The sequence below is a fragment of the Sander lucioperca genome, chromosome 18 (assembly GCF_008315115.2).
Source record: "Sander lucioperca isolate FBNREF2018 chromosome 18, SLUC_FBN_1.2, whole genome shotgun sequence".
Lineage (NCBI taxonomy): Eukaryota > Metazoa > Chordata > Actinopteri > Perciformes > Percidae > Sander > Sander lucioperca.
The window spans coordinates 24,270,918-24,283,111 of record NC_050190.1 but is presented as its reverse complement, the minus strand read 5'-3'; the positions used below and the strand labels follow the sequence as shown (position 1 = coordinate 24,283,111).

Below are 12,194 nucleotides of genomic sequence, written 5' to 3'. Positions count from 1 at the left end.
CAATACACAATACATTTCATTGGGTTACAGCCTCCTCTGTAAAAAACTATTTTATTGATTTTTTTCTTTTTACAATTAGAACACACAACTACCCAAGAATAAGAAATATACATCATATATATATATAATATAGAGGAGGCTATGACCCAATGAAATGTATTGTAACAAAAAACTGTAATTTACCTTACAGTCACGTGATGTTCTAGATCAGTAGGCGTGTCTATGTGCAGATTGTGTGAAACCTGCAGGTGCCAGGCCTTTCTATTGAAGATGTGGCCATGGCTTCTGGCTTTTGTGAGGATTGCTCCCGACTGCTTAAAGAATTTACTGTTCATTTAAGGAAGGTTTGCAGAGACTTTGAGCAAAAAATGATGGACGTTTTCAGGGAACTTTCTCAGTGCACCTGCTTTAGGAGTACACCTGACCAGAGTTTACTGAGGAAGAGGACGCAAGAGTTGCCCTCTTTACACCTGCTGTATGGTAGGAACATTGCAGCCGTTCATTTTCTTTGTTGTAGACATTAGCATTGTTGTGCAGACCTTATCTGTCTTTTTTTTTTTGTGAGACAAAGTCTACCCAGTTGATATAGATCTGCAATTTAAATTGAGAAGAGCAGACAGTTACATCACCAGTGTATTTTACATCACCAGTGTATTTGTTACTTTAGAAAAAGGAAAAAAAAGTAGTTTATAGAAACCCTTGTGCTTGGTATTTACACAAATACACATGTACAAAATCAATCATTGATCAACTCAAGTTTTGGGAGATTAATTATTGTTAATCTGTTTCTTCTCTTAGATAATGAAACTCTACTTAATCCGGGGAGTCTACAAGCACTGAGCAGACTTGCGACCTCAGAAAACACTGATCTACAAATGACTGCAGCCATGTATTATTTACATCTCAGTCATCATTGTGAGTTAAGAACTCAAACAGATTTTTATGTTGCTTGACTATCTTCATTATAGCAATGGCTTGCAGATCAGTGATGCATAGAATGGCACTATTGTTAGCACTTCAGGTTTGTCATATCTCTCACTGTCGAGATAAGCTCTCTAACGGGTATGACTGGTATCATGCAAATTTTCAACTGTATTTTTTTTTTTCCAGGGTTGGCCCTTGGCAAATAATTTCCAGCATGCGTGGGCTTTAGTGTAATTATGAAGCTATAATAAATAGATTTAACTTTGAAATCCCACATTATGATATCCTTTACTATGATAAATTGGTAACTACAGAAGCAATGACTCATATAAAGTACCCTGATACTTGTAGTCCAGTTTTTTCTTTTGTCAGATCATTGTATTTATAGGTAAGTACACGTTATATCCAGCAGTATGCAAATGTGTGACCACATATTATATTTTGCATACATGTGTCAGTTGACAGATTCCTAGTTTACTTGGTTGTTGATAGAACACAGGTCAGATATCTCTTTTAGGACTTGAATTTTAAATCAACCAACCAGTCATATATTTCATGTTTAAAACTAAAATTTCGGTTTCGCTAGTGAGACTGACAGCTAATTAAGATTGTGTTTAACTTGTTGATCATTCTTTGGGCGTCAAGAAATTTAACTCACTTGTGAAATTCTGCTTCTTCAACCGCAATGATTTGTGTCTTTTCATCATTTTATTCTTTTTTGCTTTGTGTGTTCCAGTGAAATCACCCTTACCAGATGCCTTCATGGAGCCAGTCATGGCCTTACTTTTATCAACTGACCTAGATGTGCAAAAGACTATCTCTCTCTCCTTGGTCAATCTGTTAGTAAAGAATAATGGTAAGAGACAAGAATCAGGTATTTAAGTTATTGTCTCTTTGATTTATAATCCTTACCCTGTCCTCTTTATTGAAGTTTTTTAATTGTTAAAAAAAAACAATGCATCACAGCTGAAGTTACGTAGTTTATGTGGATCAGATGTTTGTAATCACTGTCCATTAAATCTGATTTCAGTGTGCAAAGAGTTAGTGATTGAAATGGGGATGCTGGTGCCCATACTGGAAATGTTCCAGTCTGGTGATGCCACCGCTCAGTCTCACCTATGTGCCTGCATCACCATGTTGTCCTCCTCAGGTTTGTATAGACAGGAAGGACTCTGTCTTCAAGTCTTTAAATTGTTTAATAGTTCACCCTGGCTCGCCTACAATGTGTTTGACTGCAGAGACACAACATTCCATTGTATTTCTGTCTAGATTAGCTGTGTGCAGTTTTTTTCTTCTTCCTTTCATACAGAATCAAACAGAGAAGCTGTCACTGTGGATGGAATCATGCCACTGTTGGCTTTAGCAAAATCCTACGACCCACAGGTGCAACAGAACGCCACCTGGGCTCTGTTACATCTCACACAGTCAGGTGGGATAATGTCCTTTTAAATCTCAATCTTCACATATTTTGTATTAAACCCAAAGCTGCTGTGTTTATGTTCTTTCCAGTGTTATTTTGCTTGAACATAACATGGAAACCAGAACATTCTCTTTTTTTTTCTTTTTTTTTTAAAGATTGGTCGACAAGGATCTTATGTCAAGCAGGGGCCATTCCTGTCCTGATACTTCTGCTGCAGTCCTCCGATTCAGAGGTTCAGTTTTACAGCTGCACCGCTCTGTGCAACATCGCTGCTGTCCAGAAGCATCACCCAAAGTTGCTCAGCATTGGGGGTCATTTTTTGTTAAAGTCTCTACTGACACTCATGTCGTCATCTGTGCAAAAGGTAATTGTGAACTTTAGTGACTGAGATTGAAAGTAAATCAGCAACTATGTTAAATAAATGTTTTTTTTATTTATTTTTCAGAATTCAACCCAAGCATGCAGATGCCTAAAAACCCTTTCAAAGAATGGTAATTATAAACAATGAAGCCAGATATTGATACCATACCCAAAGCAGATGCTGTTTGTCTTTTTTTTTTTTTTTTTTTTTAGTGTAGTTCTGATTCAGGAGCAGCTGATGGAGCTCGACTGTGTGTTACCTCTAAAGGCGCTGCTGAAAACCTCTTCTCCTGTGTGGACAGAGTCAGCCATAACACTACTGTCTGCACTGTCGGCACACCCACCAAACAATGTACGATTTCCTATACGGTCAGCAGGATCATAATAATGATGAAGTTGGTAACTATTTGCAATGTGTTACAGCTGTGAAGTGGTCGAAAATAATTTGATGTTCTTTTTGCACACTTAGTTCCAGGACGTCCTGGTAAATGAAGGACTGTTGGATGAAATCGGCCAGCTGCTACATCATCACACATCCAGCTCTGTCATTATCGCACACAGCTGCAAGATAATCACTGACCTGTGTAGCTCCAGCATGGGACAACAGGTACACCAAGGCTACAATTCAGGATTTCATGTCTGTTGTAAAAACAGGATTTGTCTGTGCATGGTGCCCCAGATTGATACACTCATAAAGCTGTATTTAATCCCATCGTTATCTAGGCTGTGATGGAAAGTCTGTGTTTATCAGGACTCCTCAGGGCTCTTCTGTCTCAGTCCCTATCAGATGACACTGTGCTGCATGTGACATCATGCTTACATCACCTCACCACTTGGGGTGAGTTGTCTAGCATTGCCAGACCTAGTTCCACAGTGCTGTGTCACCTGGACATCAGTTAGTGTTGGTCTGTTCCATTTGAATTTTTTGCCGTGAAATATAACGCAAATGACATAATAAGATCCCTATTTTATATAAATATTTTTTTATAATCTTTCACCATTTGTCACTATTTCAGATCCACCTAAGTCTAACATGTCGCTGACCATAACATCAGAGCAAGTTTCAAGACTTGTGAAGTTGTCGGGACAAATACAAAATCCTCGGTTGTCATACAACAGTGCGGCCATCATCAGCAAACTAGAAATGACTGGTACTGTTATGTGCAAGTATTAATTGCTGATAAAGAACCTGAACAAATCAGTTTGGTTTTATATTATTACATTAAGTTATATTCTGTGTCTTCTACTATTCACCTAGGAGAGATGGTCCAGTTGCTGAGACCTCACTACACTACCATGGTGGAGTACCTGTTGGTGTTTCTCCAAAATAAAGATGTCAAGTTTCAGCAGCTTGGCATAGCTACAATATTCAACCTCAAGAAAGGTTAGTATTTGTTGTACACCTACTTATTAAGCAACTGAGGGTATTGCAGCCATTTGAATTCTCTTATCATTCTATTATCCCTGAGCAAATTTAGAATAATCAGGCTTTGCAGTTCAGTGGTTCTTAGCCTATTTTGTGCTGTCGTCCTCTGCAGATGGAGACTTTTCGTCTCTGTTGGCTAACAGTGAGTTGGAGGCTCAGCTCTGGAAGGTGCGTGCGCAGACGGAGGAAACCAGACGGCTGCTGCAAATGATTCAGCCCCTTTCTCCATCTTCTGTGAACCCTTGACTCAAGCACAAATACTGAGAGATGTGCAAAGTGTGGACTGTAAGCAGTTTTTACATTCATGCACTGTATAGACAAGCAGCATTTTTATATTGTTTTATAGTTTATAGTTCATTATAGTGTTTTATAGTTGTTTTTTATAGTTAGTAAGTTAGTAAGTTTTTTTATTTCAGAGTTTTTATGTTCAGAGTCAACAAATTAAGTCAAAAACAAGGCAGAGATGCAGCATAGTTTCGACTTTAATGAAATATGGCATATATTTAAACTTTAACAGGTTAACAAGTGATAGCCATAAGCAGTACTTCAACTATGAGATCAAATATTGATGATCAGATACAGTACATTTGTTTTTATATACTTTTATTATAATAAACTTACTTAACCTCTACGCCTCAAACTTTCCTTTGTAAAGTGGTTGCGCAATATCAAACAAAGCGACTGTCAAGTGCAATAAAGGCTTTGTGCATTGTATTCTCTAAAACAACACTCACAAAACTAAAGCAAAGTCTTTGGAAACTAATTTCCTTAGCAGCGTTGAAATTCGTGATTGCTATACTTCACAAAATAAAGGTTAAATTAGGAATTAATTCATGAAAGGAACTTTCACCAACAACCTAAAATCTTGTGTTCTTAGCGCAAACTGCCACTCGAGCTATTCTAATTCCACAGTGACAAAACTGAGGAGGGAAAAAGTGCTTAGATTGCAAGAAATATCAGGAATAAGCAAAAAGCGAAATGGCTAACATATGTTGTGATTGTTGGAATGGCTATTCCTAGTATCTGTACGGAGGCAACACTCGCCAGCAAACTATTATTACCACTGTCTACATCTACTGGTTTTTGGATAGTCATTATTAGTTCAGAAACCTGCTGTACTGAAGAAAGTAATAAATAACTTAACAATATTTGTGCCACTGGTTACACACAGAAAAGTGACCAAATGCTGACGTCCTCGGTGAGAGGCAAGGCTGTAATCTTACATGCTCTTTAAAGGTGCCGAAGGGCAGCAAAATGGCTGTACTGCAGTAACTCCTGTGTTTCACAGAGAAATCACAGCTCTCCAACAAAGTCCTTAAACGTCTGCCCACTTCGCAGGTGCTCAGATGACCTCTGAAGAATGCACAGTAGGGAGACAAACAAAAAGATATTAAATCAAATGTGTCAGAGCAGCTTAAGAGATAAGTAGAACATTTATGATCAGGGATACTATATACAGAAAAAGGAGAGGCGGTTGCACATTGATGAAGAGCTTTTTTTTCAGTGCTCCTTTTCCTTTGCTGCTGTGTTTTGCCCTGCACCTGTACCTATGTTGGAGGTGCACACTATTCCTCTTTGATTTGAATACTGTCTATAGAGACCACCATGGTAGGAAACTTTCTTATCCACCAACCTCACCAACTTCCTATTTGTGTAGTCTGTAACCGAAATTGGTAACAAACATGACAGATGATGTGGCATGTCAGTAAGTGTCTAGGTCCGTAAGGTGCCTGACTTCTAATTAAAAAGGCACTAGACAAAGCCAAAAGTTATCAGAATCTGGCGGGTGGTTGGTGTTAGTTTCCCACCCTGAGGATAAGCGTTCTTAAGTGATCTGCTGCTTGTGTCTCACCTGCTCGTTGGTGGGTCTGGATTTCCTCCAGGCCTGTGAGAGTCCTGAGGGACCTGCGTTCTTTGAAGGCCACAACAGGTACCATGTCCTCCTCGTTGTTCAGCCCCAGGTGTGAGGTTTTCGTCCCCACTGGCAGCTTGACAACATCTATGGTGCCATTGTGCACAGGCTCTGTGTTTTCCTTTGGTTGGGCTTCATTTGGCAAAATCACTGGTACAGATTTCTGTGTTTAAAAAAAGGAATAACCAATTTGGTCAAGGACAAGCTTTTAGAAGCTAGTTATGTATTAGTGAATACTGGATGTGCGTCATAAGCGCCCAAGGGCAATGTACTTTTACAAAAACTTAACAGTAAATTTCACCGTATCAGGAGAATCTGTCCTTCTGGTTCTCCGCATGATCTCCTCAAGTCGCTGGAAAAGAAAACAGCTTTTATTAAATTGCTGTCACAATGTTACCTTGCATGGCAGATGGATTCTCGCGATATCACAAGGTCATGCAACATAATCGCAGGATCACATCACATGGGGTAACAAACCATCTAGCGGGCAGGTTGTTTTATATCAAGTTACTTTTGATTTCATTTATTTTTATGAACACAGATAATGCATAGTTCATTCAGTTCAGTATCAAACATTGTCAAAAATGTCACCTTTTTTCTTGCTTGGCGCGCCACCTCCTCTTTCTGTGCGAGTATTTCTCGCTCTTGTTTCATCTGCTCTGCTTTTTCCTTTTCTCTGGCTTGTTCCTCCTCTCTCTATATAAACAGAGAAAACAGTGATTGTCCGTTAAACATAAAAGGAGTTAAAAGACACAAAAAGCATCCACAAGGACACCTGTGGGTGCAGATGTGGTTTCTTCTGCAAATTCCCTCATGCACTGAGGAATGTTTGCAGTTCCCACCTGTTTCTGCAGAAGGGTGGCTTCCATCATAGCCTGAGCTCTTTCTTCCTCAGCTTTTCTCTGCTCCTCTTCCTCCCTTCTCATCTTCTCCTCTATGAGACGCTGAGCCTCGGCCTGCTGTCGTGCTCGCTCGTCTGCCCTCTTGCGTTCCAGTTCTTCACGACTCCGCCTGGACATAAATTCATAAATGTATGTCCAATAATTAAATCATATCAAATAATCAAATTGTACTACAACAGTCTTAATGGCCTGCTACTGCAGTCTTTCAGCCTCGTAGGTGGACATGCTTGTTACCTTTCGGCCTCCTCTCTTTGCAGGCGCTCCTGCTCCTCTCTCTCCCGTTGTAGTCGGGCCTCTCTCCTCTTTTCAGCCAGGAGACGTGAGGCCTCCTCTGGGTCTGAAGTCCCAGCCGAAGGCCTGTACGTGACTTCAGGAGGCTGTGGAGCTGGATGAGGAGGCGTTTGGGGAGGACCTGAAAAGAAATAATATCAACTTCAATACACGTTAAATGTCACTTTAAATACTGCATTTTTGTTTTAGGCCTTTCCCTAGCTTACTTCTATATCCTGCAGCGGTTCTGGTTGTAGCTGCTGACTTTTTGTCTGGCAGGTTCGAACATGGAGCCTCTGGTGGATTTTCATCCCTCATTTTCTCCCGCTGACCTTCATGGGATGTCCTGACAGGCCTTGAGTTACCAGGAGAGAGGGCAGAACTACAAAGAGCACCATCTTCCTCAGGGACCGGCGGGAGCTCAAGCTGCAGCGGGGTTGAATGTCTGCTGACCGATCTTCGGAGGGTCCTTTAAGATCCAGTAGAAGAGAGCAGATGTCCCACTTTGTTCAGATTACTGTTACTATGTCATGAATGTACAGCGGATGTTTTTGGTGAAACATTTCACCTACCGTTTAGGTGAGGGAGAGGTTGTTCTGCTCTGTGTAACTTTGGCTGGTTTCAAACTGGTGTTGACGGCAGGAGATCTGGTATTTAAGTTCTTATTAGTATCTTGCTGTCTTGCTGTTGTGATCTAAACCACAAAGAAGAAAAAGAAAAGGTTATCAGAAATATATATATATATATTATATATTATGTGTGTGTGTGTGTGTGTGTGTGTGTGTGTGTGTATGTGTGTGTGTGTATGTGTGTGTGTGTGTGTGTGTGTGTGTATATATATATATATAATTTTTTTTTTTTTACATCATTTTTCTCATCTTTGAGTCCAAAAATCTGACTGAAAAAAGAGACAGCTGGGTGATCCTAAAAATATGTGAGCCCAAAGGAACAGCTAGAATTACCTGTGCCAGATTGATGCTTCTGTGCTGGCTGTTGTTGGGACTGGGGGAGGCAGATGGCCAGTGGCGGGCTGAACCAGAGTGGTGCTGGAGTTTGTGAGGGGTGGTGGTAGTGGTGGAATTCATGGAGTGGAATGAAACTGCACGGCGACAAACATGGACAACTGAGGCAGTGATTTGTGCCATAATTATGGGAAATTGGAGGAGATATGCACAAATGACGGAAACGGTGATGGAATTGTGAAGCAGTGCGTAAAACAGAGAGGAAAATGAGCAGTTGGTTAGTTGTAGTAGTATCTTACAAATGCACTACAAACAATTAGCATTGCGTTGCTATAATATTAAAGCAGGGTGCGTTCTGTTATCATGGGGGAAGAGTACCTTGGTCTCCTGACTGACAACCAGCACTCTTGCTCCTGGCCAGATAAGAGTATGTAGGGGTAAGCAGGCGATTGACCAAGTTCTTCTCCCAGGTTGTCAGTGGCAGGCGACGTGGAACTACCATATTGATCAGTATAAAGTTTTAAGGGCAGCAAAAAAGATAAAAAAGATAAGGCACTGCAGGAGCTGTTGTGTTAAGATACAGAGAACAGATACTGTTAAGTATGGTGTTATGAGTTTAGAAAGATTATGTTAAAAGAGAGGAAAAAAAGAAAGCACATTTATCTCTACTTACTATTCTTGGTGAGCTTCCTTCCTCTCGAGTATTGACTGAGGCTCTGTTGGACCTTTTGGCTCTTCTCCACTGTCCTACGCACTGCAGACTCATATCGCTCCTTAATTCAGGAAAATAGGCTTTTTGTGGTGATGTTACTCAACACCAGAGCTGTGAAAGCATCAGCCTTTACCAAAAAATAAAAGTTTTTCATTTCCACCATCAAAACTCACTTTCTCCTCCTTCAGCCTCTGCTTGCGCTTCTCTTCCACAGCAGCACGCTTCCGCTCCTCTCTGAGCCTCTGGTCCTGGAGTTTCTTCTTGCGCTCCTGCAGTTGTTGTTCATAGTATCGCCTGGCCCGCTGCTCCCGCTCCAGCCTGCCCTGTTCCCGAAACGCTGAGGAAAAAAAGTGAACCAGTATAAGTAGATAACTTGGTTATGTATGTTCATCTTATTAGAAATTGAGGACAATGCATTAACAGTGTCACATACCAAGTAACTTCTGGTGCTCCTGTCTTCTTTCCCGTGCTGCTTTCAGTCTCTCATCAACATTTGGTCCATTAGCCACTACATAGGCAAAATGATACTTTGTTGTCACTGGTTAGATGCCATAAATCGCATAAACATACTATTAGTTATATTAAACATTCACAAAATCAAAATCAAGCAAAATCTAGACAAGGAAAGGAAAATGCTAAAAGTCATTATCCAATATTCTAATAAGACGACAGCTGCCTGATTTAAAAAAGTGAATGTGAGAGTTGTATCAAACCTGCAGTGGCCCGTGGAGTGGCTGTGTTACAGATTTCGGCAGCCTTGTTGACAGAACAGGCGGTTTTCTTTGCCTGTGAATTTGGTTTGATATAACCACCATTGTCTAGAAGTGGGGGGGGGGGGGACAGCATGTTATTCAGTAAAAAAAAAAAAGAAAAGAGCGATACCTTTGACCTCTTCCATGTTTTATTTTTCATAATCTGACACAATATTCCTTTGCTATTTGGGATTTTCTACTATCTGTAAATGCATCTTTTAGTACAACAGATGATGTGAAGGGGCTGTTACATATAAACCAAAAATGAATAAGCTTGAAGAATATGTCCCAAATGAAGTGGAATGGCCTTAGGGTCAGCTGCAAATGAAACGGCCATTATAAACTGCCTGCGTATAAAAGGCTTGGAGAACAGGCTAGCAGCTGATCAGTCCTCATGGAGATGACTAAAACAAGCAACGAAAAAGGTCAAGACATAAAGGCACCACACAAGATTGATAAGTAATTTATATAAATGCACAAGGGGGGGAAAAATCACATGGATGTATTTACTTTAGGGTTCAATAATATCAGGAGGCTGATTTAATGTGTATTTTGTCCACAGATGCCCCTGAGTTCCTGATGTTCATGGTATCCATGCTCAATTACAGAATGCTAAATTATTTCTCACAGGGAATGTACTGTATATATTCTATTCCTGCGTCATCAATTTGAGCAGATGATCCTTGGTTTGTGATCTACAGTCGTTCTGGCTTTGCTTCAAGGAAAGGCTTGTTTTGATCAGATACCATACACATCCTTAAACAAAAGCAAAGATAACAGCGACTAACCTGTTCTTTCAAATCCATTCCTCTTCTTCTGGCTCTCGATGGTACGTGTAGAAAGTGGTCCCTGTGATGGAGGGATGTCACAGTGTTTCTTCTGCACAGCCATGCTAGGTTTTGAGCCTGGAATACCAATGCTCTCACTCTAAAGCCCCCTCCTTTCTCTCCTCCTCCTCCTCTTCCTCCTCCTTTTGAATTTCTATTTCAAGATGCCTTCGGGTCGCTTTCCAAGTGCGCTGTGCAGAGAAGTGCCCTCTGCATCAGACGCTTGTTCATCTGTGCCTTATAAACCAATAGAGAGAAAAGCATATAAACAAAGCATCCCCCTGTCCAAAGGGTTAGAGATAAATTAAAGGTTATCCACAAATTAACTCCTGTCTTCTTTAAGGCTATAGAACTCTGAAGAGGATACTCAGTGAGGCTTGTCTATAAAAAGGCTACTCCCCCTTTAAAGATCTCACCCTTGTGAGCTGCTCTGCTTTACTTTCACAGAATAAAGCTGTGTCACTTTAATTCCCCCACCACACTGCCTGCTTGCTAGATGGATGTGGCCAAAGGGATGCAGCGTTTACTGGAGAAAGAAAAAAAATGGAAGCAAAGCTGAGAGCCTGTCTTCATGAATAATTACCATGACAACTGTGGTATAATATTCAGTGACATACATTGCTTGGACATTAACTCGCTCTGATGGAGTCAGTGTTCTCAATAGATGAGGCAAATATTTGAGTTTTTTTTTTTTTACCCATGATTCCTCCGTGATGAATTAAATAGTATGACCACCAGATGGAGATATTTCTTTCTGGAGAACAAGCTGAAGTCAGCCTTGCCTTTAAATGGCTTCAGCTACAATCACATAAGTCAATGTTTTTTTAAGGGCCAAATGACCAAAGGCCGATCAAATTCAAAAACGAAAAACTCTTATTATGTACTGAATAGCTAAACCCATTTTCTTCACAACTGAAATTAGCGGCCCTTTGCTGCATGTCATTCCCTCTCTCTCTCCCCTTTCATGTCTTCATCTGTCCTGTGGAAATAAAGGCCTAAAATGCCCAAAAATAATCTTTTAAATTTTTTTTTTTAGCTTATCCAGTGAAATACATCAACATCTAGTAGATGGACCTTTAAGGTTTATAAAATGTAAGCTGTCTATTGTATAACCATTAAAGGCCAGGACAGTTTAGTCAGTATTCAAAACGAGTTCAGAAAACACAGTTTCATCTTTGATGACACAGGTCATCATTCAGGATATTGAATACAGTCACTATTCACGTTTTCTACTTCGTCTTCTGTTCAAATTTTAGAGTGCATCTTTTAAGTATAGTAAGCTTATGTTTAAAGGGGCCCTACAATGTAACATTCAGCCTGTTGTGAATGATGTGAGTCTGCAGTGCTGGTGATATGTTCCCCTTGAGAGTCTAGGTTTGAGTCTGTGTCAGTGAAATGCTGTGCGAGGGAGGTTTCACTACCTGCGGGTGGGTCCATGGTCTCATGGGCTTCACATCCTTAAGAGAGATTAGAGTTGGAGAGTTTACTTTCTGTGCCAGCAGAGTGGTACATAATGCTGGTCTGTGTTGCTGCTACCCATCTCCCCAGAGGGGCCTGTTGCTTTCCTATGAATAGGGGTTGTACTGCCAGCCGATTCGTCACCCCTTCCCAAAATCTTTGTTGTGTGCAGGTTCTGTGTGGCCTTGGGTTGCAGAGGTGGCTGCAGAGAGCTGTGCCTGGGCCAGCTGCTGACAAACAATGGGGTTGCTGCTGGAGAACAAGAATGA

General features: G+C 40.6%; 2 protein-coding genes across 5 annotated transcripts; one reads left to right on the top strand and one right to left on the bottom strand.

Annotated features, from left to right (window-relative positions):
* Positions 1-214: 214 nt before the first annotated feature.
* On the top strand, positions 215-4,761 carry ankar (ankyrin and armadillo repeat containing). Of its 2 annotated transcripts, XR_004895732.1 has the most exons (14): positions 215-480; positions 799-915; positions 1,661-1,780; positions 1,955-2,074; positions 2,234-2,353; positions 2,500-2,708; positions 2,790-2,835; positions 2,923-3,056; positions 3,174-3,311; positions 3,428-3,542; positions 3,721-3,855; positions 3,963-4,088; positions 4,243-4,482; positions 4,533-4,761. XR_004895732.1 is itself a non-coding variant. In XM_031310043.2 (13 exons), the coding sequence occupies exons 1-13, from the start codon at positions 279-281 to the stop codon at positions 4,374-4,376; spliced, it is 1,716 nt and encodes a 571-aa protein (XP_031165903.1). In that variant the 5' UTR covers positions 215-278; the 3' UTR covers positions 4,377-4,761. The 2 variants fall into 2 exon arrangements, 1 of the variants encoding a protein (XP_031165903.1); XM_031310043.2 differs by having other exon boundaries at positions 4,243-4,761.
* Positions 4,595-12,179, bottom strand: map7a (microtubule-associated protein 7a). 3 transcript variants are annotated; one of them, XM_035994749.1, is made up of 16 exons: positions 11,889-12,179; positions 10,429-10,993; positions 9,602-9,706; positions 9,322-9,396; positions 9,062-9,225; positions 8,850-8,949; positions 8,555-8,671; positions 8,177-8,313; positions 7,787-7,908; positions 7,442-7,683; positions 7,179-7,356; positions 6,885-7,053; positions 6,634-6,738; positions 6,344-6,394; positions 5,983-6,205; positions 4,595-5,483 (listed from the first exon to the last, which is right to left on the bottom strand). In XM_035994749.1, the coding sequence occupies exons 2-16, from the start codon at positions 10,529-10,531 to the stop codon at positions 5,473-5,475; spliced, it is 1,902 nt and encodes a 633-aa protein (XP_035850642.1). In that variant the 5' UTR covers positions 10,532-10,993; positions 11,889-12,179; the 3' UTR covers positions 4,595-5,472. The 3 variants fall into 3 exon arrangements, with proteins under 3 accessions (XP_035850642.1, XP_035850641.1, XP_035850643.1); XM_035994748.1 differs by having other exon boundaries at positions 8,177-8,337; positions 9,602-9,708; positions 10,428-10,704; positions 11,889-12,178; XM_035994750.1 differs by lacking the exon at positions 8,555-8,671 and having other exon boundaries at positions 9,602-9,708; positions 10,428-10,993; positions 11,889-12,178.
* Between the last annotated feature and the right edge of the window lie 15 nt (positions 12,180-12,194).